At 41.3% G+C, this 24,409-nt stretch overlaps 1 protein-coding gene across 7 annotated transcripts in view; it reads left to right on the forward strand.

The window, feature by feature from the left end:
* The window catches only part of RBPJ (recombination signal binding protein for immunoglobulin kappa J region), a 216,859-nt gene that overhangs the window by 85,739 nt on the left and 106,711 nt on the right, over positions 1 to 24,409 (forward strand). For 4 of the 7 annotated variants that reach the window (XM_045834246.1, XM_045834251.1, XM_045834248.1 and 1 more), the window contains exon 1: positions 19,889 to 20,105. The exons of 2 other annotated variants lie outside the window; for them this stretch is intronic. Coding sequence is in view for 2 of the 5 variants with exons in the window: in XM_045834250.1 (XP_045690206.1) it covers positions 20,086 to 20,105 (20 nt within the window). In the remaining 3 variants the exon portion in view is untranslated. One more of the 7 variants, XM_045834245.1, reaches the window with a different exon arrangement.

The raw sequence follows: 24,409 nt of genomic DNA on the forward strand, positions 1-24,409 counted from the left end.
GTCTGAGAAGGAAGCAAGGCTGCTGCAGGTCCCTCCCACCCGCGCTGGCCACACTGCTCCAGGGACCAGTCACCAAGCTGATGTGGGGCTTGAAAGGGAAGCGACGGCTGTGGATCTTCGGCAGCTGGTCCCTGCCTGTCCTATACTCATATGATTCGAGGAAGTTTGAAGGGAAAGAAGGAGCCTCCTGAGGGACCCCCTCCCTCCACAGTCTGAGCCCCTCTGTGATGCTGTGGAGTTACCCCAGGGGGGGAATGAGAGGAGTTGTACAGCTACAGTAAATCCCTTCACTCCTGCAACGTTCGCGTGATATCGGTCATTGAGAAAACAGATTCTCCCCATTTAGAACTGCGGTGATGGCTCCTGAATTAATGAGCCCAAATGAGCCCATGAGTGTACAATGGAGAGACAGTATTCTCTCTGCCTCCACGGAAGATGCTCCCTTTGGATCTGTCTTAAGTGGCGTTGAGAGGGACTAATTTGACTCCTTGAATTAGCAGTTTCCATAATTACCAGTAGTAGTAGCACAGCTTTCCCAATGCCATTGCTTCTGAAGAATAGAAAAGTTGCTGCTATTTAGTGCAGCGACTCCCACTGTAATTACGAAGACACAAGGCCATCAGTCACATCCCCCTTCCCACTCCACCTCTAACAATGCCATTCTTTCCCCCCAGCTCTGGGTGGCTGAGAGGAGACTTGAGCCTAAGACACTGCTGTTGAGTACAGCTGCTAAACCTAAAGCTGGGCACGGTGTCACTGTTTGGGGGCCATATTAATGAGGCTCGACACCAGTCAGGTGGCTTAGTGTAGAAAGGCGGTCCTCAGGGCATTTATTTACTCATTTCTTCTTCACTGCATTTCAAAAAAGTTTTAACAAAGTGGCCATATATTACCTATGAATATCTCATTCTTTACCTTAGTGTATAATAAATGATTTTATTTTAACCAGTGACATTATTTCATATTGCATTTTTTCTAAGTACAATATTTCCCTTTGTGTCTAACATAAGGTTTGCATGTACAGTGAGCTACCTACCACACCCTCTCTGAAGATCAATGTCAACAATCAAAGAAAGAGCTTAGCGCAGAAGCCATAATTCATTGTGCATTCTGTTAACAAGCAACATCCTTTTAAAATAGCAATCGTGCTTTCAAGGTCCTGTTATTATTCAGGCAGGGACCCAAAGCGATAGCTTTTTGGATCACTTTCTTGGCATACGTAGAAGCCCAAATGTAAGATGTGTTCTGTGGGCAACTGTCTGCTTATTTTCTTTCCTAGACAAGTGGTTAACCCGTGTTTCATATCCTGTGTTTATAGAATTCCAGAAAGGTTATGTCATAGAAATCGCTGGTGTGCGTGCGTGCATGTGTGTGTGATTTATAGAGAGAATGTAAACTGAAACATTTTGAGGAGAAATCCTTCAGTTTTAGGTGACCGGGAATATCGAGGGAGGAAGCTGGCCTTAGCTTACCTGTGTTGTCTGTTGTACTCACGGTTTTCTGTTTTATACCCAGTGGAGAGCAAAAGGATCCATCCAAGTGGCATCAGGCAAAAGAGCCAGAGCATGCAACAACTAAAATCAAACATACTGGTTTATTGAGTCTACCATTAAGTCTTTCATTTTGTCCTAAAATCTAAAAGGGTTCTTTAATTAGCATCAGTTTTTAAAACAATCATAGAGAATGAGGGGGAAAAAAAAACCCCAGAATTTCTTAGAAGGAAAAAGTCCCAAGGGAGCTTTTTATATTTTTAATGTTGCCTTTTTAAAAAGTTGCTATAACCATGTTTATCCCCAGGAATTTAAATACTTTTCGGGTGGAGTGAGGGGGCTATTTTAAGTACAAGGTTTGGTTTCTGATTTTAAAACCACAATTAGCACATTCACTAATAGTCTTCTTGATATCCACAATACAGCTAAATGTTTTCCTTCACCTAAACCACTCCCAGAATGCTATAGGCCATTTTGAAAATGTTCCCTAATTCTTGGAAAAGGCATGTTTTCTCTTATATTCTTCCAAACACTAATTCTTGGGGAGGGAAACATATACCTTTTCTATTCAATGTTTGCTATTGTAATCAAAGTAGGGCCTCTTTGAAAAAATGCAAAATTACATTTAACCCACAATTGAGTCGTACATCCTGTGGTCTTGGAATTTTTAAATTTCGTTCAAAACACACATTATAAACAAAGTCTCCCAAATGACCATCTAGAGAGGAATGTGGCAAAAATCCAGAAACTATTGTAATATTTGGAACTAGCATAAGTATAAATAATCAGTGTGTTTTTTCAGGAGGGGATTTGAGTTGCAGTTTTACAAACCCTGTGGGGATTCGCACGAGATGGACAAAGCTAAATTCCATATGAGTTGTGTGTCTCCAAAAGAAACCCAACCTTTATAGTGAATAAAGAGAAAGAAGAGGGATTAAAAGCATCTTCTTAATAACTAATATTTGTTCAATATAACCATAATTTGAAGAAACATTCTAGCTTAGCAATTCCTATAAAACTCAAGTTCAAAGCAGTATGCTTGACAAGACTGTTCTTTAACACGCCTATTCTTTAACGCATGGGTTTGGTATTAACAGTGCAGAGTGATTCAGGGTAGGAGGGGGCTGTAGAAAGGCCAGCAACGGACAACACCAAAAATGACATCACCAAGTCAGGAAAGTCCACATTTTAGAGGCAGGAAGACCATTGTGGTTACTGAAATACAAAGAAATAGTCTGATAAAGCACTCTTAAGGAGAACTAACTCTGCAAAATGAATTTCAGTAGAATTAAGACTACTTTAGAAGCATCTGAAGTCTATACATCCAAGAGAAAATGCAGGACAGAGAAAGCTGTCTTAGTATCTCAAAACATGCACGTTTCCCTTAAGCACAAAAAAAAAAAGTGAAAGAGAAGAACTCCAAAAAAGAAATGAGGCAATGAAATAAATACTTTATACGTCAAAAGAGAAAAAATTTAGGGGTAGGACAGGGGAGGGAGAGTCAACGAAGAAGCTGCAAACTGGTGACATTTCAGAATGATTCTTCTTAGCGAAGTTTAATATTAGTATATCTTAGGTGTTTCTCATGTTATACCTCAGTTCATTTGAAGGGCCTGCTTAGTTCATCACTCTTCTAAACCTGTCTAGAAGAACATCCTTATCTAGAGGATTCGCCCTAAATTTCACACTTATTTTTTAATACTGAGACATTATTAACACATTGTGTAGGTCTGCAGACACCGATGTTATCTAACTTTTTCTGCCCATAAATAATCGAATGTGAGTAGATGTTACCACCTCCGTGATGTTTCAGTTTCAGTTTTAATACACCATTCTGAGAATTTTTTTTGAACGAATATAGCATTTTGGGCTGTTTTGCTCTTAATCATCATGAAAATGCAACATTTCACTGAGTGGAACAAGGGAAAAAGACTTTCTTCATATAAATTGTAGTAAATTTATAATAACACAAACAGGAATTGCATTATCCGAGCAAACAACAAGCAGCTTCTCAGAAAAGATAGTTAAGACTACTTTTAAAAGAATTTAGTATTCCCATGACAAATATATAATTACCTCTGAAATTAGTTCTGACAATATGTGACTTACAGGCAAAATGAAGTGGGAAGTTATAGATTTATTAACATGCTGAAACATTCATGCTAAAACTTCTTGATAAACCCCCACTCCCTTCACAGTAATTTTTGAAAAACTGAAACCTCTTAATGAAGAAGCAAGGTGTCTGAAGGAGTAGGCATGGCATGAAATTATAGGTTCATGGGTGGTATAAGTAAAAAGGTTCTGGACTTGGAGGCAAAAAGATGCCTGGCTTCAAATCTGGTTTGTTCATTTCTGACCTCAGTGTTGATAGGCAAACCACTTGGACTTTGGGAGCCTCACCTCCATCACCTACAAAATAGGGATAGCCCTGCCCGGTGAGGCTCAGTTGGTTGAGCCTCGTCCATCAAAGCAAAAGGTCACTGGTTCGATTCCCAGTCAGGGCACATGCCTGGGTAGTGGGTTTGGTCCTCAGTCGGGGTGCCTAGGACCGGTAACTGATCACATTGATGTTTCTTTCCCTTTCTTTCTCCCTCCCTTCCCCTGTCTCTAAAAATAAATAAATAACATCTTTAAAAATGAAATAGGGATAAACACCCAACTCCCAACGCTGGGTGTGCATGAGTGTCTGGGGTGGGGGTTGGGGATTATACACATGAATAGCTGGTGTGTGGTTTTGCCCATTTATGTAATTGGTACTCAGAGTTTGAATGCTCATAGCTTTCCTTTCCCATGTGGACTTGACCAAAGAAACGCAGAAACACCCAAGTCTATACTTTTGAAACACCTCGGTATCTCCGTGCTGTTAGTCTAAGGAATGAATTTAAAATGGTCAACATTGTTATTCTCTCTAAAAACCTTTTTAAAAGAATTACACAATTAAAGTCCTTTGAGCATCTTAAGTACAATGAAAGGAATTTCCCGTCAAGAGGGCCGTGTATCTAAATAAAGTCAGCTTCCTTCACCCACTGGCATTTTTCACTCCTGTTTAATTTTTGCATAGTTTTTATCATTATTTGAAATGGTCTTCTTTATTTGTTTACACTTTTATTCTCTTTGTTTCCATCCTTGAGCACAAGCCTCCTGAAGGCAGCGATCTTGTTTTACGGGCTCCAACCTGCCTCCTCAGTGCCTAGAACAGTGTCTGGCTCCTCAAGGGCAGTCCATAAATATTCCATTTTGAATCAGTGGATGACAGAGGAACAGATTCAGTAAGGTGAAAGTAGGAGAGGGTAAACTGAGGCATCAGGGCCCTGACTGGTATAAGCATAGGGTGGTGCAGAGGCTATAAATGACCTGATAGCAAATTCATGTGGTTACACTGAGACAGACTCAGTTGATCCCACCTGGACTTCCAGACAGGGGCCTTCACTTGCTGACGGAATTTACCCTGCGGCCCTGCAGGTGGTATTTCAATTATGTACCCTAGGGGAAGATTAAGTCTGGAGAGGAAGAAATAGTCTTTTGAATTCTAAGGTACCTTCAGCTCCTTTGAGATAGAGCCTTACACTGATTAAACTTTAGACCAGGAAGGTATCTTTGGGGTTTTCTTTTCAATTTCTTCATCTTATCTTCCACATTTGAAAATAAGGAAGATCTATTTCCAACCGCCATCACCAGCTCTCCAGAGTGGCCTAGAGGTGGTGCCCTGATCCTTAGGCTCTCCAAGTAACATTCGCATGCCCTTTATGTAATTCCCCTTACAAATCCCGAGGTCTTTGTGTTCTTAATTTCACCACTGGTAAAGGAGGGGTAAGGTGACTCAGCAGGCCAGCACCAGCATGTCGTAGGGAAGATTAGAAGGGCCCTAGCATTCACTTTCTAGCTATACCCGTAACTTCTAGTATGAGCTGGGGAAAGCCACTTAACCTGGCCATCGCTTCCCTGGCTGTCAAAAGGGAAATAGGTGTGGGAGGGTCAAATAAGATCACGTTTATGAAGTCCCTCGGATTAAGTCGATACTCAGTAGTTTCCACTATTCTTTTTTATATTAAAATAAGACCAGTTCCCTTGGGGTGGGGAACACAATACAATATACAGATGAATGATTATGGAGTCATACACCTGAAACCTATTTAATTTTATTAACCAGTGTCACCCCAATACATTCAATAAAATAGAAACAAACCAAACATTCTTAAGTTTAGCTAGAAGATGCAGTTTACTTGCCGTGTTTTCCGGACTATAAGATGCACTTCCCCCCCGCAAATTTGAGAAGAAAAGGGGGAGGTGCGCCTTCTAGTCTGAATGTAGCTTTACATTTTCATTGGTGAAATATTATGTTATTTATGTTATTAAATATTCTACCACATTTTGGGCTTCACATTTTTTTTTCCTATTTTCCTCTAAAACCTAAGTGCATCTTATGGTCCAAAAAATATGGTACTTATGAATTAAAAGATCTTTTATTCAGGCTCTTAAATTATGGCTTTTATGTAGTAAGGATGATTCGTATTTTCAGAGAAAAGTTTTCTTTTCAAATCCAGACCTTTTAAAAAAGAACGATTATCTTTTTATTTGACACTTTTCCTGTTTCTAACCTTACGAAGTCCACAATAGTGTTTGACAAAAACCATTTGTCTTTTACATCTGTTCCACTCCCTTTTGCTTTGTGACTTCTTCATTTGACAATAAATTATCTTTTAAAAAAATCAATTCACTTCTGAAGTGTTAAGAAGGTTTATCCCTGTAAGAAATATAATCTCAAACTTACTATGAAGCTAGAGGGTAAATCAACTATTCCCTGACTTTTTATGGAGTTTATTATTTATTTGCCCTCACTTGACCATTTATATCAGCCTATGACTAAGATAAAGTCTGTGAGCACAGGAATTTTAAAGCATTTAATTAAATAAAGTTAAATTTAATTTTTTTTCTGCTGTTTAGAAAAAAGCTGTATTGGGATATACTTTACATACTATATGATTCATCCATTTAATGTGTACATTCACTAGTTTTTAGTATGTTCACAGAGTTGTACATCACCACCACAGTCATTTTAGAACATGTTCATCCTTCTGAAAAGAAATCCTGTTAACTGCAGCACCCTCTAGTCCCAAACTCCCCAGGTAACCATTAATCTACTTTCTATAGGTTTGTCGATTCAGGACATTTTTTATAAATAGAATCATATAATTTGGGATCTTTTGTGACTCACTTCTTTCATTTAGCATATTTTAAACATTCATCTTGAAACAATGTATTAGTATTTCATTTCTTTTTGTGGCCTAACATCCCATTGTATAGATATACCACACTTTATTTATCCATTCTTCAGTTGATGGATATTAGGGCTGTTTCTACTTTTTGGCTATTATGATTAATGCTGCCATGAATCTTTATGTACAAGTTTTTGTGTGGACACAGGTTTTTAGTTCTCTGGGGTATATATTGAGGAGTGGGATTCCTGCATCATATGGTAACTGTTATCTTTAACCTTTTCAGGTTACATTCCAACCAGCAATGTATGAGTGCTTCAGTTTTCTACATCCTTGCCAACACTTGTCATTACCTGTGTTTTTGATTATTGCCATCCTAGTGGGTGTGAAATGACACCTAATTGTGGGTTTGCTTTGCATTTCTCACATGGCTAATGATGATGAATATTTTTCCATGTGCTTATTGGTCATTTGCATATCTTCTTTGGAGAAACATCTATTTAGATCCTTTGCCCACTTTTAAATTGAATTATTTGTCTTTCAATTATTCCGTCTTAAGATTTCTTTATATATCTACATATTCTGGAGATTAGATCTTTATCAGATATATGATTTGCAAATATCTCCTCCCATTCTATGGTATGTCTTTTTCACTTTCTTGAGAGTGTCTTTGGATGCACAAAGGTTTAGTTTTGATGAAGTCAGACTTATCTATTTTTTTCTTTTGTTGCTTGCAATTTTGGTGTCATATCTAAGGAATCATTGCTAGACCACAGTTATGAAGATTTACCCTTATGCTTTCTTCTAAGAATTTTATAGTTTTAGTTTTTACATTTGGGTCTAGATCCAGTTTAAGGTCATTTTTATATATTCTGTGAAGTTCTGGCCCAACTTCATTCTTTTGCATGTGGATATCCCATTGTCCTAGCACCATTTCTTGAAGACTATTTTTTCCCCATTGAATTGTTTTGGGGCTCTTGTTGAAAATCAGCTGACCATAAAAGTGAGGGTTTATGTCTGGACTCTCCATTCTATTCCACTGATCTGTATGTCTACTGTATACCAGTACTGCATGGTCTTGATTACTGCAGCTTTGTAGTAAATTTAAATCTTCCAACTTTGTTCTTTTCATGACTGTTTTGGCTATCCTGAATTCCTTAAATTTCTATGTGAATTTTAGGAAGTTGGTTAATTTCTACAAAGTGGGCAGTTGGAATTCTGATAGTGATTATGTTGAATCTATAGATCAATTTGAAGAATGTTGTGATCTTAATAATAGTATCTTTCAATTCATGAAAATGCAAAATCTTTCCGTTTATTCAGATCTTTCAAAATTTCTTTCAAGACTGTTTTTTTTAATGTTATTTATTTATTTTTAGACAGAGGGGAAGGGTGGGAGAAAGAAAGAGAGAGAGAAACCTCAATGCGTGGTTGCTTCTCACATGCCCCCTTCTGGGGACCTGGCCTACAACCCAGGCATGTGTCCTGACTGGGAATCAAACTAGCGACTCTGGTTCACAGGCCGGCGCTCAATCCACTGAGCCACACCTGCCAGGGCTCAAGGCTGTTTTATAGTTTCCAGAGTATAAGAATTAAAATGTTTTTTGTTTAATTTATTTTCAAATATTTTATTGTTTTTTATTGTAATGGGATTGTTTTCTTAATATCATTTCTGAATTACCCGTTGCAAACATATAGAAACACAGTTGCTTTTTGTATATTGACCTTGTATCATGCAACCTTGCTGAATTTGGATCTCAGCTCTAATAATTTTTAGTAAAGTCCTTATAATTTTCTATTTGTAAGATCATGTTATGTGCAAATAGAGATAGTTTTACCTTTTCTTCTCCAATCTAGATGTCTTCTGTTTCATTTTGTTGCTAAATTGCCAGGTGAAAATCTCCAATATAGTGTGGAACATAAGTGATATGAAAGGAAATCCTTGTATTTTTCCTGATGTTAGTTGGAAAACATCAGACTTTTACCTTTAAATATGAAGCTGATACTGAATTTCTCATAAATACCCTTTAGCAGGCTGAGGGAGTTGCCTTCTATTCCTAGTTTGATGTTTGCCAGTATTTTGTTGAAGATTTTTGTGTCTGTACTAATTGGTCTGCAGTTTTCTTTTCTTGAGATGTCTTTGGTGAATTATTTTTTTTAAATAATAAACATGGCAAAAAATCCACAACAGTATTAGGTCTTTTACTGTCTTGACCACCCATCCTTAGCCACTCACTGTTACTAGTTCATAAGATGTGTGTGTGTGTGTGTGTGTGGAGAGAGAGAGAGAGAGAGGGTGTTACCAGCTATTTAATTTTTTTTTGCATTTCTTAGCAATTTTTGTAAATAATGTATTAAAATTATAATTTGGTAGTCTGCATATTTGACACAAGATATTCTCTCTCAGGTTGTGATAATAAAGTAATTTAAATTTCTATAGGAAAAAATAAAGAACACCGTGGCAATCATGAATTCTACTTCTAAAAGTGTAACTTGTGCAAGTCATACTCTCTGAGCCTCATCTGTAAAAACAGGGATAAAGCTATTTACCTGCAGCTTTGTCCTGAGGACTGATTGAATGTTTGTAGGAAGTCTTAGATTAGTGCAGTTAGTCATGTTATTGTCACTTTGCAAATTATATATATCACAGTATCCCTTTAAATAGAAAGCTGATCTGCTGTGTGTTGCATTGGCACACCACTTTTTGAAAACCCTCTATTGCATAAAACCAAATACTTTTGCTGTAATCTGTTTTTCCGAAGTTATCTTTCAGTTCTTAAGTCCTTTGTTTTTGCCTAGATTTTGTGATTTGGTGACTATTTCAGACACTTGGAAAGTACCATGCAAATACAGATATAGCTGTGCTATTTAAAAATAAAATACTTAGTGTTTGCTGGTGAAGGAAAATATGATGCTCTGTAGGTAAAAGTATGTGATGAAAATCAGATTCACATTTCATAAGAACATTTCTGGAGAACTTTAGACTTGAAAAGTAGAAGCCAAATGCTTCTCCCAGACGACAGTTTATAACTCTCACTGAAGTCTAAAGTAATTCTGAGGGTAGTGTTTAAGCCAAGTGTTTGGAAAGCTAGGAGAGAAGAAAAGAAAAAAAAAAGAAGCATGCATAAATTTCCAAATTTTTCCAAAGTACTTAATGGGAGGTGACTTGTAGTTGGGATCTTGAGAAATATTTTTCCACTACTGGGATATTTATAACACCTTAATATAATTTATTTCACCTTCGACAGGATGCTAATCATGACAGAATCTAGTTAAATAATCATTGAAGTAAGAAAAAGTACAAATAGGAACTATACCAGTTATAATTCCTAACACAGAGTCTTGAAAGCTTCTCTAATGCTTTTTACAAATTAAATACATTATGGGTTGAGTTGAAACTTTTCAGACGTATCTACTACATAAAACCAAGCCTGTCCTCAATATTTAATAATAGCTTCATTAGAAATTATTTTTTTTCTGCAGTAATTTCACATTTTTACATTCCCCCATGTTGACATGACTTTAAAAATTGAAAACTTCCTAATTACACTTTAAAAATTAATTAAAATGATAAACTTTGATGCACTGACATAACAGTGATAGTAAAAGTTAAAACGCCCAAGCCGAGTGTGATGTTCAAGGGGATTCTTGTTGGCTGTCTTTGACAGAGTGAGGTATTTTACAAGATGGGAATTGCTGACTCTCTCTCAGTATTTGTCAGTGCTTAAATGGAATGGTTCCACATTTTACCTTCTTAGTCTATTTTGGCCGAGGGTGCTAGCCACAAACATCACCTATGAGTGTATGCTTATCATGACACTATCTGGGGCACAGAACAATACAGATGCAGAGTGAAACATCTCTGGCCGGCTTTCTTTGAAAAACTGACAACTGGCCATTGGTGCCAAGGTTAATAGTAACCGGGGCCAGAGAAGAAAACGTGGGGATTTTTTTGTTCCATTGATTTACTATAAAACCATAGTCAAATTTTTACAAATAAATGTACCAAACAAAAATAAAGAATAAACTTATTCAAAGACAATTTAGTTCATTATTTACATAAATATCTTATTTGATCTGTGCAACAAATCTCTAAGGCAGGTAGTATTAGTCCGTCAAATAGAAAAGGATACTGAACATTGTTATGGGTGGGAGAATTTCCTAAGTATTGAGTACTTACTATGTCCCCAGTTATTTCCTTTAATTTCTCGAGTAATTCTCAAAATGACACTAAGCAACAACTCTTAGGTTCCCCATTTGCAGATGAGGAAAAATTAGGTAGCCCACAATTAGCCAGCTGCCTGGTGGGGAAGGCTGGACTCAATGGTCATTGAGTCCAATGCTCTTTCCTTCACACCCCAGCTGTTTCATGAACTATGGGTATGCAACATTGCCTCAATACAGAAACCCCAAACCACCGCCATCCATGATACATGGCAAAGGAGAACGTTTAGGAAATCAAAGTTTATTTGTAGTCTTTCATAAACAGATCACTGGAATTTTATGATTCATATGATGCTGTCATTTTTGTATAGTTAGTGTCAACTGGCTTTATTTTGTTCATGCCATACAAAGAACAAGATATATCAATCACACATGGTAACATTTTCTTCCAATTACACTAGCTATGAAAGCTCCTAACAAATTATTAGATGTGCAGACATTATTCTTACAAAATGTGCATTTGATTCTATTCTTGTCCACATCACTAAATGGCTCATGCTTTTTCTTGCTACACTTTTTAAATATATTTTACTTATTATGCTATTACAGTTCTCCCATTTTTTTTCTCCCCTTTATTCTCTTCCACCCTGTACGACCTCCCACCAGTATCGTACCCTCCCACTTGGTTTGTGTCCATGGGTCATACATATAAGTTCTTTGGCTTCTACATTTCCTATACTGTTCTTAATCTCCCCCTCTCTATTTTATACCTACCATTTATGCTTCTTATTCCCTGTACCTTTTCCCCCACTCTCCACCCCCCTACCCCCCACACCGATAACCCTCCATTTCTGTGATTTTGTTCCTGTTCTAGTTGTTTGCTTAGTTTGTTTTTGTTTTAGGTTCAGCTGTTGATAGTTGTGAGTTTATTGTCATCTTACTGTTCATAGTTTTGATCTTCTTTTTCTTAGATAACTCCCTTTAACATTTCATATAATAAGGTCTTGGTGATGATGAACTCCTTGAACTTGACCTTATCTGGGAAGCACTTTATCTGCCCTTCCACTCTAAATGATAGCTTTGCTGGATAGAGTAATCTTGGATATGGGTCTTGCCTTTCATGACTTCCAATACTTCTTTCCAGCCCTTCTTGCCTGCAAGGTTTCTTTTGAAAAATCAGCTGATATGGAAACTCCTTTGTAAATAACTGTCTCCTTTCCTCCTGCTGCTTTTAAGATTCTCTCATCTTTAATCTTGGGTAATGTAATTATGATGTACATTGGTGTGTTCCTCCTTGGGCCCAACTTCTTTGGGACTCATTGGGCTTCCTCTAAGTCTATTTCCTTTGCCAGATTGGGGAAGTTCTCTTTCATTATTTCTTCAAATAAGCTTTCAATTTCTTGCTCTCCTTCTCCTTCTGGTACCCCTATAATTCGGATGTCAGAACATTTAAAGCTGTCCCAGAAGTTCCTAAACCTCTCATTTTTTAAAATCTTGTTTCTTCATTCTGTTCTGGTTGAATGTCTATTTCTTCCTTTTGCTCTAAATCAGTGATTTGAGTCCCATTTTTCTTCCCATCACTGTTGGTTCTTTGTATATTCTCCTTTATTTCACTTTTCATAGCCTTCACTTCTTCCTCTATCTTGTGACCATACTCAGTCATTTCTGTGAGCATCCTGATTACCAGTGTTTTGAACTCTGCATCTGATAGGTTGGCTGCCTCTTCACCTCTTAGTTCTTTTTCTGGAGCTCTGATCTGTTCTTTCATTTGTGCTATGTGTGTGTATGTGTGTGTATATATCTATATCTATCTATATCTATCTATCTATATCTATCTATATATATATCTCAGTATGCTTGTTATGTAGTAAGGGGCAGAGTCTTAGGTATTCACCAGGATGGGGCAATCTACCTCCATGTGTGTGGTGCTGTATGTGGGGGAGAGGCTAGAGAGGGAACAATGTTGCTTGCTCAGCTCTTGGCTGGCTTTCTGTCACTTCCCCCACTTCCCACAAGCAAATGGGGCCCTTCTGGTGCTCATTCCCAGGTGGGTGGGTTTGTGTACATTCTAGGACCCTGTGGGTCTCTCCAGCAAACTCTCCTGTGAGGCTGGGAGTTTTTCCCGACACCTCAACCTCCAGCCAGAAGTTGTGAGGCTTTATTTCACTGTGCTGGAACCCTGGCTTGAGTGGTCTGTCTCGCTCTCCAGTTGTTTCCCCCAGTTTATCTGCATGCCTGTGGGACTGCCTAATCCACCAGCCACCACCTCGCCCACCCGGTCCTCCAGCTGCCACCTTGCCCACATCCTCTCCTACCAGTCTAGATGAATGTTTCTTCTTAAGCAAAGCTTAACTTGGGAGGGGGGGGGGGGACACAACAACAACAAACAAACAAAAAAAAACAAAGAGGAGACAAAAAGAAAGAAAAAAGAAAATCCTCAGGGTCAAAGAATCCTGTGAAAATCAAACACCACTGGGGAAAAAAAATGAACATTTGTTTTTATGTTTCAAGTTCTCCTGAAGCCCACTGCATGACTCATTTTCAGTATTCTCTTCATTTCTTGCAATCCTAGCATTAGAGCTTATTTTCCTTACAGAATTGCATAGTTTGATGAAATCCTTCTTGCCACTCTTTCAATCTTCTGTACATTTTATTAACCTTGATTAACACAGTAAAAAAAACAATAGGGATACTCTTATTTTTAAAAGGGAGACATAAAGAGGAGTGAAAAGCATTAGTTAATGAACTTCTGTGGTGTGAACAGCTCCTGGTTTCTAACGTTAGTGACAAGGTGGCTTTCTTAGGTGTGCAGCCACCTCAACGTCTGGTCACATCTTTCCACCCTCAGAGGCCGTCACTGGCCATCTTCAACGTGTTTCTCAGCCTTTTTGAGCATGTGAACCTCTTAGAAATTAAATAACAATAATAATGATATTGACGTTTTTTTGTGGGATATGACAAAGAAATGAGCGAACACCAATCTGGATAAAATTATCACTATATTTGGCCAGTTTAACATTGACTTTTGAAGTTTTAAAGGTATTTTGACAGGTTTGCAACAATTTTCATGAGATGAATGCAACGTATGGATTTATTAAATATTATAGTGGTAAAAACTAATATTACTATAACCATTAATTTACAGGTATCATTCTATGTGCTTTATACCAGCGGTCCCCAACCTTGTTGGCACCAGGGACTAGTTTTGTGGAAGACAATCTTTCCATGGGCAAGGTGGGGAGGACGGTTTGGGGACGACTCAAATGCATTGCGTTCAAGCTCCCCTCCTGCTGTGTGGCCTGGTTCCCAGCAGGCCCGGACTGGAGCCAGGCCAAGGTCCGGAGGTTGAGGACCCCTGCTTTGGACATAATAAGCACTCTGAATCCTCATGACAGTCCTGTGACTTAGGTGCTTTTCTCCCCATTTCACAGATGAGAAAACTGAGGCACTCACTGACAGGTTAAATAAGGTATCTAAGTGATAGCCAGCAGCATGTGGTGTGGCACAGGAGCCCATCGTGTTCTCCATCATGAGGCTGCTTAGTAAAATTTCCAGTGCTTTAATGTGTCTCATTAGTACGAGATGGCATAACTTAACCTTAGAATGACAGCAATGTTGAAACGTGTCACTGTGTTTAGACAACCACAGCCAAACGTGACCCCTTCCAGAATGTTTATCTCACCGCCATTAACTGCTTCATATGCCCATTTGATATACACTTAGTGGCTCAACAAATTCATTCCTTTTAATATTTACATGTTTCATTTATTGTTTAAAAAATAAACTATATACCATTACTCCCTTTAATGTGAAATTCCTGAAGAAATAGTGCACCTAACTCCTACAACAAAGAATCCGTGACCAGCCTGTTAGAAATAAATGCCTGTCCCTGGTTTCAGCCCAGATTTGCTCATTTAGATTTAGAGAGTGGGACCCAGGTGATTCTCATGCCTGCCCCACCACCTTTTTACCAGGTCTTGAGAACCATGCTTAGGATGCCTACCCACCTTCCCCTGTCCCGGCTTCTACTTGCACCAACCTCACACCTGGAGTTCCCCTGAACACAAGATGCTCTTTCACACCTCGGAGCCTGAACAAGCTGCTTCCTGTGCTTCTCACACTTCCTCCTACTATTGTCTCTGGAATTCCCACTCCACTAAAAGTTCAAAAATCACCTCTGCAAAGTTTCCCTGGGCCCACCAGGCAACAGTTACGTGCTTCTTCCATTGTGCCCCAGCGCCATTAAACTCAGTTCTCTATCCTGGAGTTATACTGCGACTAGTCTGTGTACTCTGTTAGCCAGGAAGTCCCCTGAGGTCCCTGCATTATCCATATTCGTAAACCACCAAAGATTATGCCTGATGTAAACCACCACAAATCAAGACTGAACTTGCTGTTTGAACAGACAGTGAATTCAGTGTTACCAAATGCCTGGGGCAAAGAGCTGACGGTTCTATGGTTCTTAATTCTACTGAGATGGTATACCATGTTCATAACTCCTATTAGAAAATAGTTTTATAGCAAGTGGAAGAAAGGAAACAATTTTATTTGGTCAATTATTCCTTCTTGCACATTTATTCCTTTTCTTTCTTTTCTCCCCTTTTTATTTTTTATATTTTGAATAGGCGGTACATGCACTTGGTACAAAATTCAAGGATCTGAGATAGCTGGCTGTGAGACAAGCCACCTCCTCACCTGCGTCCTCCAGCCTTTGAGTCCCTTAGAGCTAAGTGGTCAGTGTTACAGTTTTTAGTGTGTCCTTCCAGAGCCATTTTAGATACATGTAGGCAAATAAGTGTATATTTATCTATCAGTATTTTGTACATTGTTTTTTAAAGGTTGTAATCCTTCTACATAAGTACATAAAAAGCAGCCTTGGCTTATTAACAAATGCATACCTATTAAAATGTATAAATATATCATGATTAAAAAAATAAGATATCTCTTGATTGACAATTAGATAACATATTTTCTCCCATCAATCATGCTGCAATATAAGTAATTTCACATCTGTGAGTACAGTTATAAGACAGATTTCTAGAAATGGAACTATAAGATTAACAGGTGGCGGTAAATTTTATCAAAATGGTTTTCATAAAGATTACAGCCATTTTCACTCCCACTAGCAACACATGAGAAGACCTGTTTTGTTTTTTTTTAAATATCCTTCTGATAATGCTTTCTCTGCTGAGGTTCTAAAATGGAGAGTCTCAGAAAATCTTCGAGTAACTCTAAGCTCATCTACTGGTCTAACCCAGGAATAAGAACTTTCTGGCAAAAAGTCAACACAGGCAGTTGCCCTATGGTCTCCTTTTCCTCTGCAGGCAGGCTGGCACTGGGGGGATCACTGCTGGTCTAACTCCAACACTGGTTTGCATCCTAGAAGGCTTACTGAGCCCTCAGAATCATTTCCATTCCATTCTAAAATGGAAGACATCCATTCATTCTACGGATGCTTACTGAGTGTCCATCACACCACCAGGCATTGTTCTTGTGGCTGAGGCTTGAACAATGAAAAAATCAGAGAAAAGTCCCTGCACTTAAGACTACCTTATAATGGGAAGAGGCAGAGAGTAAACGCAACACACAAGCATGATACATAGTATGTTAGCTTATGATAAGTGCTGTAGGACAGATGAAGGAGGGAATAGGGAGTATGAGAAGTCACTTTTGTGAAGGGTGGTCACAGAAGGCCTCACTGAGGTGACATTTAAGCAGAGACCTGAAAACGGTGAAGGAATGAGCCATAAGGCATCTGAGGGAAAGAGCAAAAGCAGGAGTGATTATGTTCTAGGAATAGCAAGGAAGGCTGCTGGTTAGGTAGAGCTCAGTGAACAAGGGGAAGAGGAAGAAGAGGTGAATGATGAGGTCAGGGAGGCAGAGTGGGTGGGTGGCATGCAGGTGGCTGGTTTGTCGGAGTGGCAGGACAGATTGTGTAGGTCCTCAAAGTGAAATGGAAAAACCAGCGAGAAGTTCTAGAGGGCTACTCTGAATGCTCTATTGAGAACAGACTGGAGAAAGGCAGGAATGAAAGGAGAACCAGTTAGGAGAATTCCTATAAACCATGTGAGAAATGAGATGGATTAGGCTGGGCTGGTAGGGACGGAGGTGTGGGACTGTTTGGATTGTAGGTATATTTTGAAAGCAGAGCCAGTGTGGATTTGTTACATTGGATGTTGGATGTGAGAGGAAAAGATGGCAAGAACGACTCCAAAGTCTTGCTTTAAATAAGTGGAAAGATGGAGTTGTCATTTACGGGAATGCAAGAGAAACATGTTTTAGGGTAAAGATGAGTTGTGATTTAATTCGTGGTTCCTATGGTTTCTCATGGCTGGGGTTCTCAGATGGCCATCGTTCCAAAAGTAGATTAATGTCCTGTACTAAACCTGGGTTGAAATGCCTTCTTGGGATGGAGTCTCCAAGGAATGTGTGCCCTTGGGCATTGTTCTCCTCCTGAGCTATCTTGTTCCAAATCAGACCTGCACTGATATATTGAATTAAATGTCCTTATATCTTTTTTTTTTTGCTGTGTGAAATACTTAATTGAAGGGATAAATGCACACACAAGTAACAACCTTGAAAAACAACTCAAAAAGTAGATTTCTTGTCCACTACACAACCAGCAGAACGGGACTCACTGTCCGCCAAAATTCAAAAGTGAACTCAATTCTACTTGTATGGGTCTATGATGTCACTAGGACACCAGTTCCCCGGTAATGATAGGCTAGGCTGGTACGCTAGGGCAACCTGAAATGTGTCTGATTAGAGAATGTAACCAGGAACTCATTGGACAAGTAAATAATCCAAACAGAAGGGATGCATTTTTAAAATAATTGTCAGCAAAGCTGCTGATGAAACAATACTTACAATGGAATGAATATTTCGTCAAACACAAAAGTGAAGGAAAGCAAATCCAGTACTTTAAGTCATTTAGTGAGAGAAAAAATAGAAAAGGACAAACGGTTATATAAGGATCATTTTAAAAGGCTAGAAGAGATTAGTTGAGGTAAGGGGTGAGATTTAAAAAAACTGCCCATGAATGGAAGGCAGAATCTATACAAGGCAACAAAGCAAGAGCGCAGTGAGCAGCTTGCTTACCTGTCCTCCACCCGGCGACCCAATCGTGAGGCCAGCGGGTAGAGTAGAAAGAAAATAACCAATTGCTAGAAGAGAGTAGCTAAGAGAATCCTAACTTGTTTCAAAGCAAGAAAAGTGGTGGCCAGACTAGGCGACTCCGGGCATGACTCAAACCCGACTCTGGGGCCGCCAGCTTCCGGAGGCGGAGGGGGCGGGGGCGGGGGCGGCGAGTAGTCTAACACATTTTAGGAAAGTACCAAGCTTGTGAAGGGCGACAGGAAACCTCCCCAAGGTAATTAGCCTGGGGCTCCTCTGCCCCAGAATTTGACCTCTTACCATCAGCACCAGGAGGCGTATTTCATCTCCAAACTTCTCCCCCTTCGTTTAGAGCCGTCCCCACCCCGCGTCCCGGCAACGACCCACTTCCACAAAGTGTCAGGCGGCAAGAGTGTTTAAGACGTCGAGCCCCCTCCGGGCCTCCCCGCCCTGCGCTCCCCGCCACGCGCCCACCCGCTCCGCCTCCTCGGCGAGCTACTCTTCTTCCACCCCGCTGGCGCTGACCGCCCGCCGTCCGGACACGCGGGGCACAAATAGTGCCCGTAGCTGTACTAGACAAACACCTGTCCCGCTTGGGCTCCGCGAGATTTGGGGAGAAACCATAGACAACAGTGGGCGCGTTCTCGCGAGGTTTATAAATTTCCCACGGCCCGTGTTGTGTCTGAGTGGAGTAGTGGAAGGCGGTAGGAAGGAGGTGTAGCGTGAGACTAGGCTGCCCGCATTGGGCACATGCGCAGTGCCGCGCCAATCCTGCTGCGCGTTCAGCAGGTTTCGGGCATCGAATTCCAGTTCTCCGGGTTTTGGGGCTCCCTGCGGGAGGCAGTGCTGATTCTGGGAATCTCTAGGAATTGAAAGGGCACGGGCTGCCGGGCGGGGACAGGGGGACTGGATAGGTAGAAAGGGATGTTGCAGGTAGGGGGTGGAGAACAGGGTGTGTTGCAGGTGGGGGGCGGAGCTCACGCCCTGCTCCTTATTGTTAAATGCCTAGTAGGTCCAAGTTTGCTCCGGGGTTGGGGCGGGTTTTCAAGCTTAGGTTGCCTTAAGTTTTTCGGCGTCGTCCACTGTGCCAGGCCCACGGGAGAGCCTAGGCAGAGTCTGTCCCAAATACACAGGGGTCACACACGGCTGGGGGCTGCGAGAGGTCCTAGGGAGGCTCTCGCATCAGGCAACTCTCTGCCCAAGTGGGACCTTTGGTTGGAGCGCGGGACTGGGAGTAGTTGCTCTCAAATCCAACGCATTGTTCACCACTGAGTAAAATACGCGGCGCTCTGGAGGGTGTCTGCGAGGTGGACGTTAGGGATGCGTTCGCCAGAGGCCTTGACCTGACCTCACTTCACACCCAAGGAGCAGAAAGCTAAGGCGACAGAGCTCAACTGGAAAAGTTTTCCATTTATAGAGTTCTGGAGGGTCGAACCATGTTGGACACTTGTCCTTCTCCCCTCTAGCACGGGCGGGGGGGGGGGTGCAAGAATGAAGGTAGTTCCTGGTTTGTCGCTCGCCCGAACTCCAGGCATCTGTAGCTCCGGCACCCAAAGCTGATATTTGCATAAAGGAGGCGTCCAATGAATATTTGAATGAATGAAAAGGGCTGGGAACCAGAGTGAGCGGGAAGCCACTTGGAAAACACCCATTTGAGGAGGTGTTTCTTCTAGGCCTGTGAGACGCGGCAGATTTTCCCAGGACCTTCCCCTCGGCCCCGCCTCCTGACCCCTCCATTCCCCGTCCCCATTGTAATCCCCTCCGGTTTTCCTCAGTCTCCACGTACGTCCCTTAGGGCGCGACTCAAAACCCGGATAACCGGAGCACTCCCCATGGACCACACGGAGGGCTCGCCCGCGGAGGAGCCGCGTGCGCATGCTCCATCGCTTGGGTAGGTTTCCAGGGAAGGCAGTGGACCGGATCCCCTACTTCGCGGGCGGCGCGAGGCGTCTGGCTGTTCGCAGCGGCTGCGAAGGGGAAAGGAGCACGGGGGCTGGTTAGAATCAGGAGTGAGGAAAAAGGGAAGGGGCGGGGGAGAGGGACTAGGGAAGGCGTCGGGGGAATCTCGCGAGGGTTGGAGTTTTGGCGAGAGTTTGTGGAAGATGGCGCCTGTTGTGACAGGGTAAGTCTGGGGGAATCGGAGCGCTGAGAACAGGGAAAGTTGCGGGCGTCTCGCAGCCCGTGGCTGTCGGCACGTTCCGAGACCGCGGCGCGCTCGGCGTCTGGGGGCCGCGGGGGCGGTGACGCGTGCGCCGAGCGCGGCGGCGTGTGGCGGTGCGCTGCTCGCGCTGCGCCGCGGTGGCTGGGGCTCCGGCGCGTGAGGGCGGGCGGCGACGGCGGCTGGGCGGGCGGGTGCAGGCGTGAGTGTGGCAAGGCGCACGGGGCCCGCGGGTACGGTGCCGACCGCGCGCCTCACGCCCCCCGCCCCTGGGCCCTGTCTCCCAGCCCCGCGTAGCTTTGTTCCTCCGGTGGTCGTCGCCTTCTCGCCCGGCCGGTGCCCCCGGCCCCGGGCGCTTTGTCTTCCCCTGTTGCCCCCGGCTACTCTCTACCCCCGGCCCTTTGTTTCACCGCCTTGGGCGCTTTGTCCGACCCGTGGCGCCCCGCATCCCTTCTCAATCACCTCCGCTCAGCTGTTCTTTCTCCCGTGCCCCTTTGTTGTTTCTCTCACTGTTTGGTACCCCAGTGACCTGCCACAGCTCAGACACCAGATTTGGTTTTCTTTTCATTTTTCTTCCATTATTTTTCTCATGTGTTACCCTCTCACCTCTCTGTTTGGTCCTTGATCACCCCCAGAGGCTTTGTCTGCCCCACTCAGTGGCTTTTTCGCTTGGCACCCCCCCCCCTCCATTCCCCTCCCATCATCAGTTGATTTATCCACTACCCACTGTGTGTGTCAACTGAACTGTCTCAGCCCAGGGGACTCCATCTGGTGCTTGTACGTGCAGTAGACCCCAGGGTTAGTTGCTTTTGTGGGTCTGAAAGATGCGTTAGGATACTTACTTTCCTCTGCGCTCCGCTCCGCACTCCTTTCTCTCGGGATTACGTGCAACTCACCGCCCCCCCCCCAACACACACACAAGGTTTCTCTCAGGATTACAGTGTCTCCAGTTTTCTTCGCCGTCTCTCTTCGGGCCTGTGGCTGTTTTGCTTGGAAACAGTAACCCTGGAAAAAGATCGGGTCTTTGGTTCTGCGCCGCCCCCCCGCCGGGTCCTTGATTTCTGACGTCCTAGGCCAAGGGCAACTGTCCTAGCTTTGCTTTTGGCTTACCTGAGGGTATTGTAGGACGGCTAGAAGAGACGCAGGGTACTTATTTTTCTGTTGGTGTGTGAGAATAATTTCAGATATCCACGTTGGTTATTCATTTGGTATGTGAGTAGCAGTTAAGTCCATTTTGATGTTAAAAACTTGTGAATATTGGGGTGGAGAATGTCAGCATTTTCTAGACTATGGGTATGGAGTGCAGTTATTTTACGAGTAACTCCTGTTTCTTAAGGAAAAAGGAGGCATCCTTCTTTATAAATTGTTTTACTTTTTCTTAATCATTATGTTTACAATTAAGTGCTTTTGCTCTGTAGATTAATGACAACTCCTCCGCTCCATCTTTGGAGTTCAAATGAGGAAAACACTTAAAGACTGCAGTTTCTGATTGGTGAATACTGCTTCTAGAACCTTTGTAGAATGCGTTAATGAAATGCATTGAAAGACATTTAAGTAATAGTTTTAAGGTAGTGGCACTTATAATGTTAAAGGAGGTTTAAATGTTGAGAGTGCTTATTGTTATGGTAGTATTAAAAGCTTGGAGTTGTGTGTGGGGTGTGTGTGGAGGGTGGTGTGTATTTAAAGGACCTGAATATTCTGATGTTGGGAATAAGAGGTATTAATTAGATTTACCAAGATTTCCACCCTACTAGTTGGTCACTACTTTTAGAAGACATGTCACCCATAAAATCATCTGGAGTGTCATTTCATTTATAAACTAGAGTTCCACATAAAGTGCTGCTAGTAGAGGAGATACAGGATTTAGTGTGAGGAATGTTGGTGTAGTGGAAAGCATTTTATTTGAAGGCGGTGATTAGAATTAGTTGTGTGAATTTTAATCATGTTTCATAAGTGATATGTGAGGCTTTTGTGAAAATTTGCAGTCTGGGATCTATGAGTGGATTTTTACTGATATTCATTTGTCTCCCTTACATGTTTTTAGTATATAATCACTCTTTTGAAGGTAAAATCTTGAGCACACTATTGTTTCACACTATAAGCAAATGTTAAGTATTGTAGTAATAGAAGGACTTGTGCACATAAGAATGATCACACCAGTATCATAAAAGCAACTTTTACAAAATAAGTTGTTTTTTGTCTCCAGAATGTGTGTAAGACCTGTATGTCATGACCGAATAACACGGTGCTTTTACTAGATTATATCAAACAATCACATATTTAGAAACATATGGCATGAGCTGTGGTTGGGAGACTTTCTTTCTGATTATTGATGATTAAATCTTTGAATTTATTGGTCATGCACATTGCAGATGTGTCTATAGAGAGTATATTTTCAGGAAAAAATACAAGGTTCACTTGCGGTATTTTCAAATCTATTCTAATATATGCTCCATGTGTTAAATTTTAAAAAGTTACCTCTAGTCCTATACTAACAGATTTCTATCAGTGTCTTTTAAGTGGCTAAGAAAAAAAATGGTTTGGGAGAAAAGCCACTCTTGCCAGCTGTAATTCATTAAGTCATTTTTGGCACTCTAGATAGATAAGGTATTAGGGGGAAATATGGTGTGTTTGAAAGTTCTTGTAAATTGTCTTAATTCTAGTATTTGGTCATTTTTAAAAATAAAGTTTAAAACCCTGGGACCTGGCTTAATACATTATTTTGCATTTTGCTTTCTCCTAGTACTGAATTTCATTTTATTTCAACTAGGGGCAGTATTTTCTCATGGATTGACTAAAAGTTGTTATTTTTGGCGCCAGGCTTTGTGATTATTTCCAAGTTACTCTACTTCCCCTGGGCCAATTTCCCAACTGTGTAGTAAAATGGGAATTGAAACAACTTGCCACATCTGCACAGGATTGCTCTGCTTTAGGATTTGCAGAGAGCATCCTTTGGTGAAAAGTGTGGTTAAAGTCTAGGAATTGTTACTGAATTAAGCTGATGTGAAGTAGGTCATATTTTATAGGAAGTCAAATAGGAGGTTATGAACTAAGTTCTTGGCAAGTCACAGTGGTGATAGTGGGATGAAAAAAACCCCAAATATGTATTATAGTTTGGGTAACAAAACAGATAGTTTCCCCCCTATAAGCTTGGTGGGGGGAGTAAAATAAATTACAGGGTAGGGTGTGTGTGTGTGTTGTGTAAGAGACTGAAGGTCTGTCAAACTCAAATGTAATAACATTGTAAAATTATGGGATGCTTTTCTTCTAGTGACTTGTTTTCTGCATGTGGCAATATTTTAAAAAATAGTAGCACAAAATGCTTTCATTAGACTCTAGGCTAAGTCTGTTAATAGAATGATTAACTTTAAATATTCCTTATATTTTGGATGCTTCGCCTTGTTCTCAATAATATTTTTTAGCAACCAGGCTTGTGCCTTGGCTTAGGAGAGTATTTTGCATTTGGGAGTGCGTGCACGCGTGCACACACACACACACACACACACACACACAACAAAACCTGTTGCATTTCTATTCCTGGTAGATGATATCACGTCCTATGTAGTTCTCCAAGTCAGGTTTCTGGGTTCCTCTCACACACTAACCCTTTACATTTAATCACTGAGAACAGATCATTTTTTTTCTTCTGAAAAATTGCTTGAATCTGTCTCCTTCATCCTCACTGCCACAGTTCATACTCTCATAATTTCTCACCTGGATTACTGTAGACATGGGCAGTTTCTGCTTCTAGACTCACCCCCTTTATCCACCTTCTACAGTCTTTCTAAAGAGCAAATCTGATCACTTCACTCCGGCATTACAAATCCTCTCAATGGCTCCCCCTAGCAGCCTGCATTAAGAGAGGCAGCAGAGTGGATAGTTTATGAGCTCACATTTAGAATTTAATCTGAACTGGGTTCCAGTTCTGTCTGACACTTAAAACTTCTGTAACATTGGCTGGTGATCTAACCTCTCCTTGCCTCTTACATCAATTGCAAAATAATTCTTAGCTCAGTGGGTTGTTGTGAGGATTAAATTTTTGAGTACAAAGCAAGTGCTCAAGAAAAATGTTAGCATGGCATATAGGGTTCTCTATTTCATTTACCTTTCTCCAGATGAACTGTTTGCCTTTCTCTCCCTTCATATTTGGTGCTCCAGCCATATTTAAGAAGTTGGAGTTCCCTGCATGGAATTAACTACACAAAGTTAAACTCCCTGTGTGTGAAAAGTGCTGATGTTAGTTGGCTATTACACAAGACTTGGGTCTG

This window comes from Phyllostomus hastatus, unplaced genomic scaffold, assembly GCF_019186645.2.
Source record: "Phyllostomus hastatus isolate PE091 unplaced genomic scaffold, TTU_PhHast_1.1 phas_contig_196, whole genome shotgun sequence".
Classification (NCBI taxonomy): domain Eukaryota; kingdom Metazoa; phylum Chordata; class Mammalia; order Chiroptera; family Phyllostomidae; genus Phyllostomus; species Phyllostomus hastatus.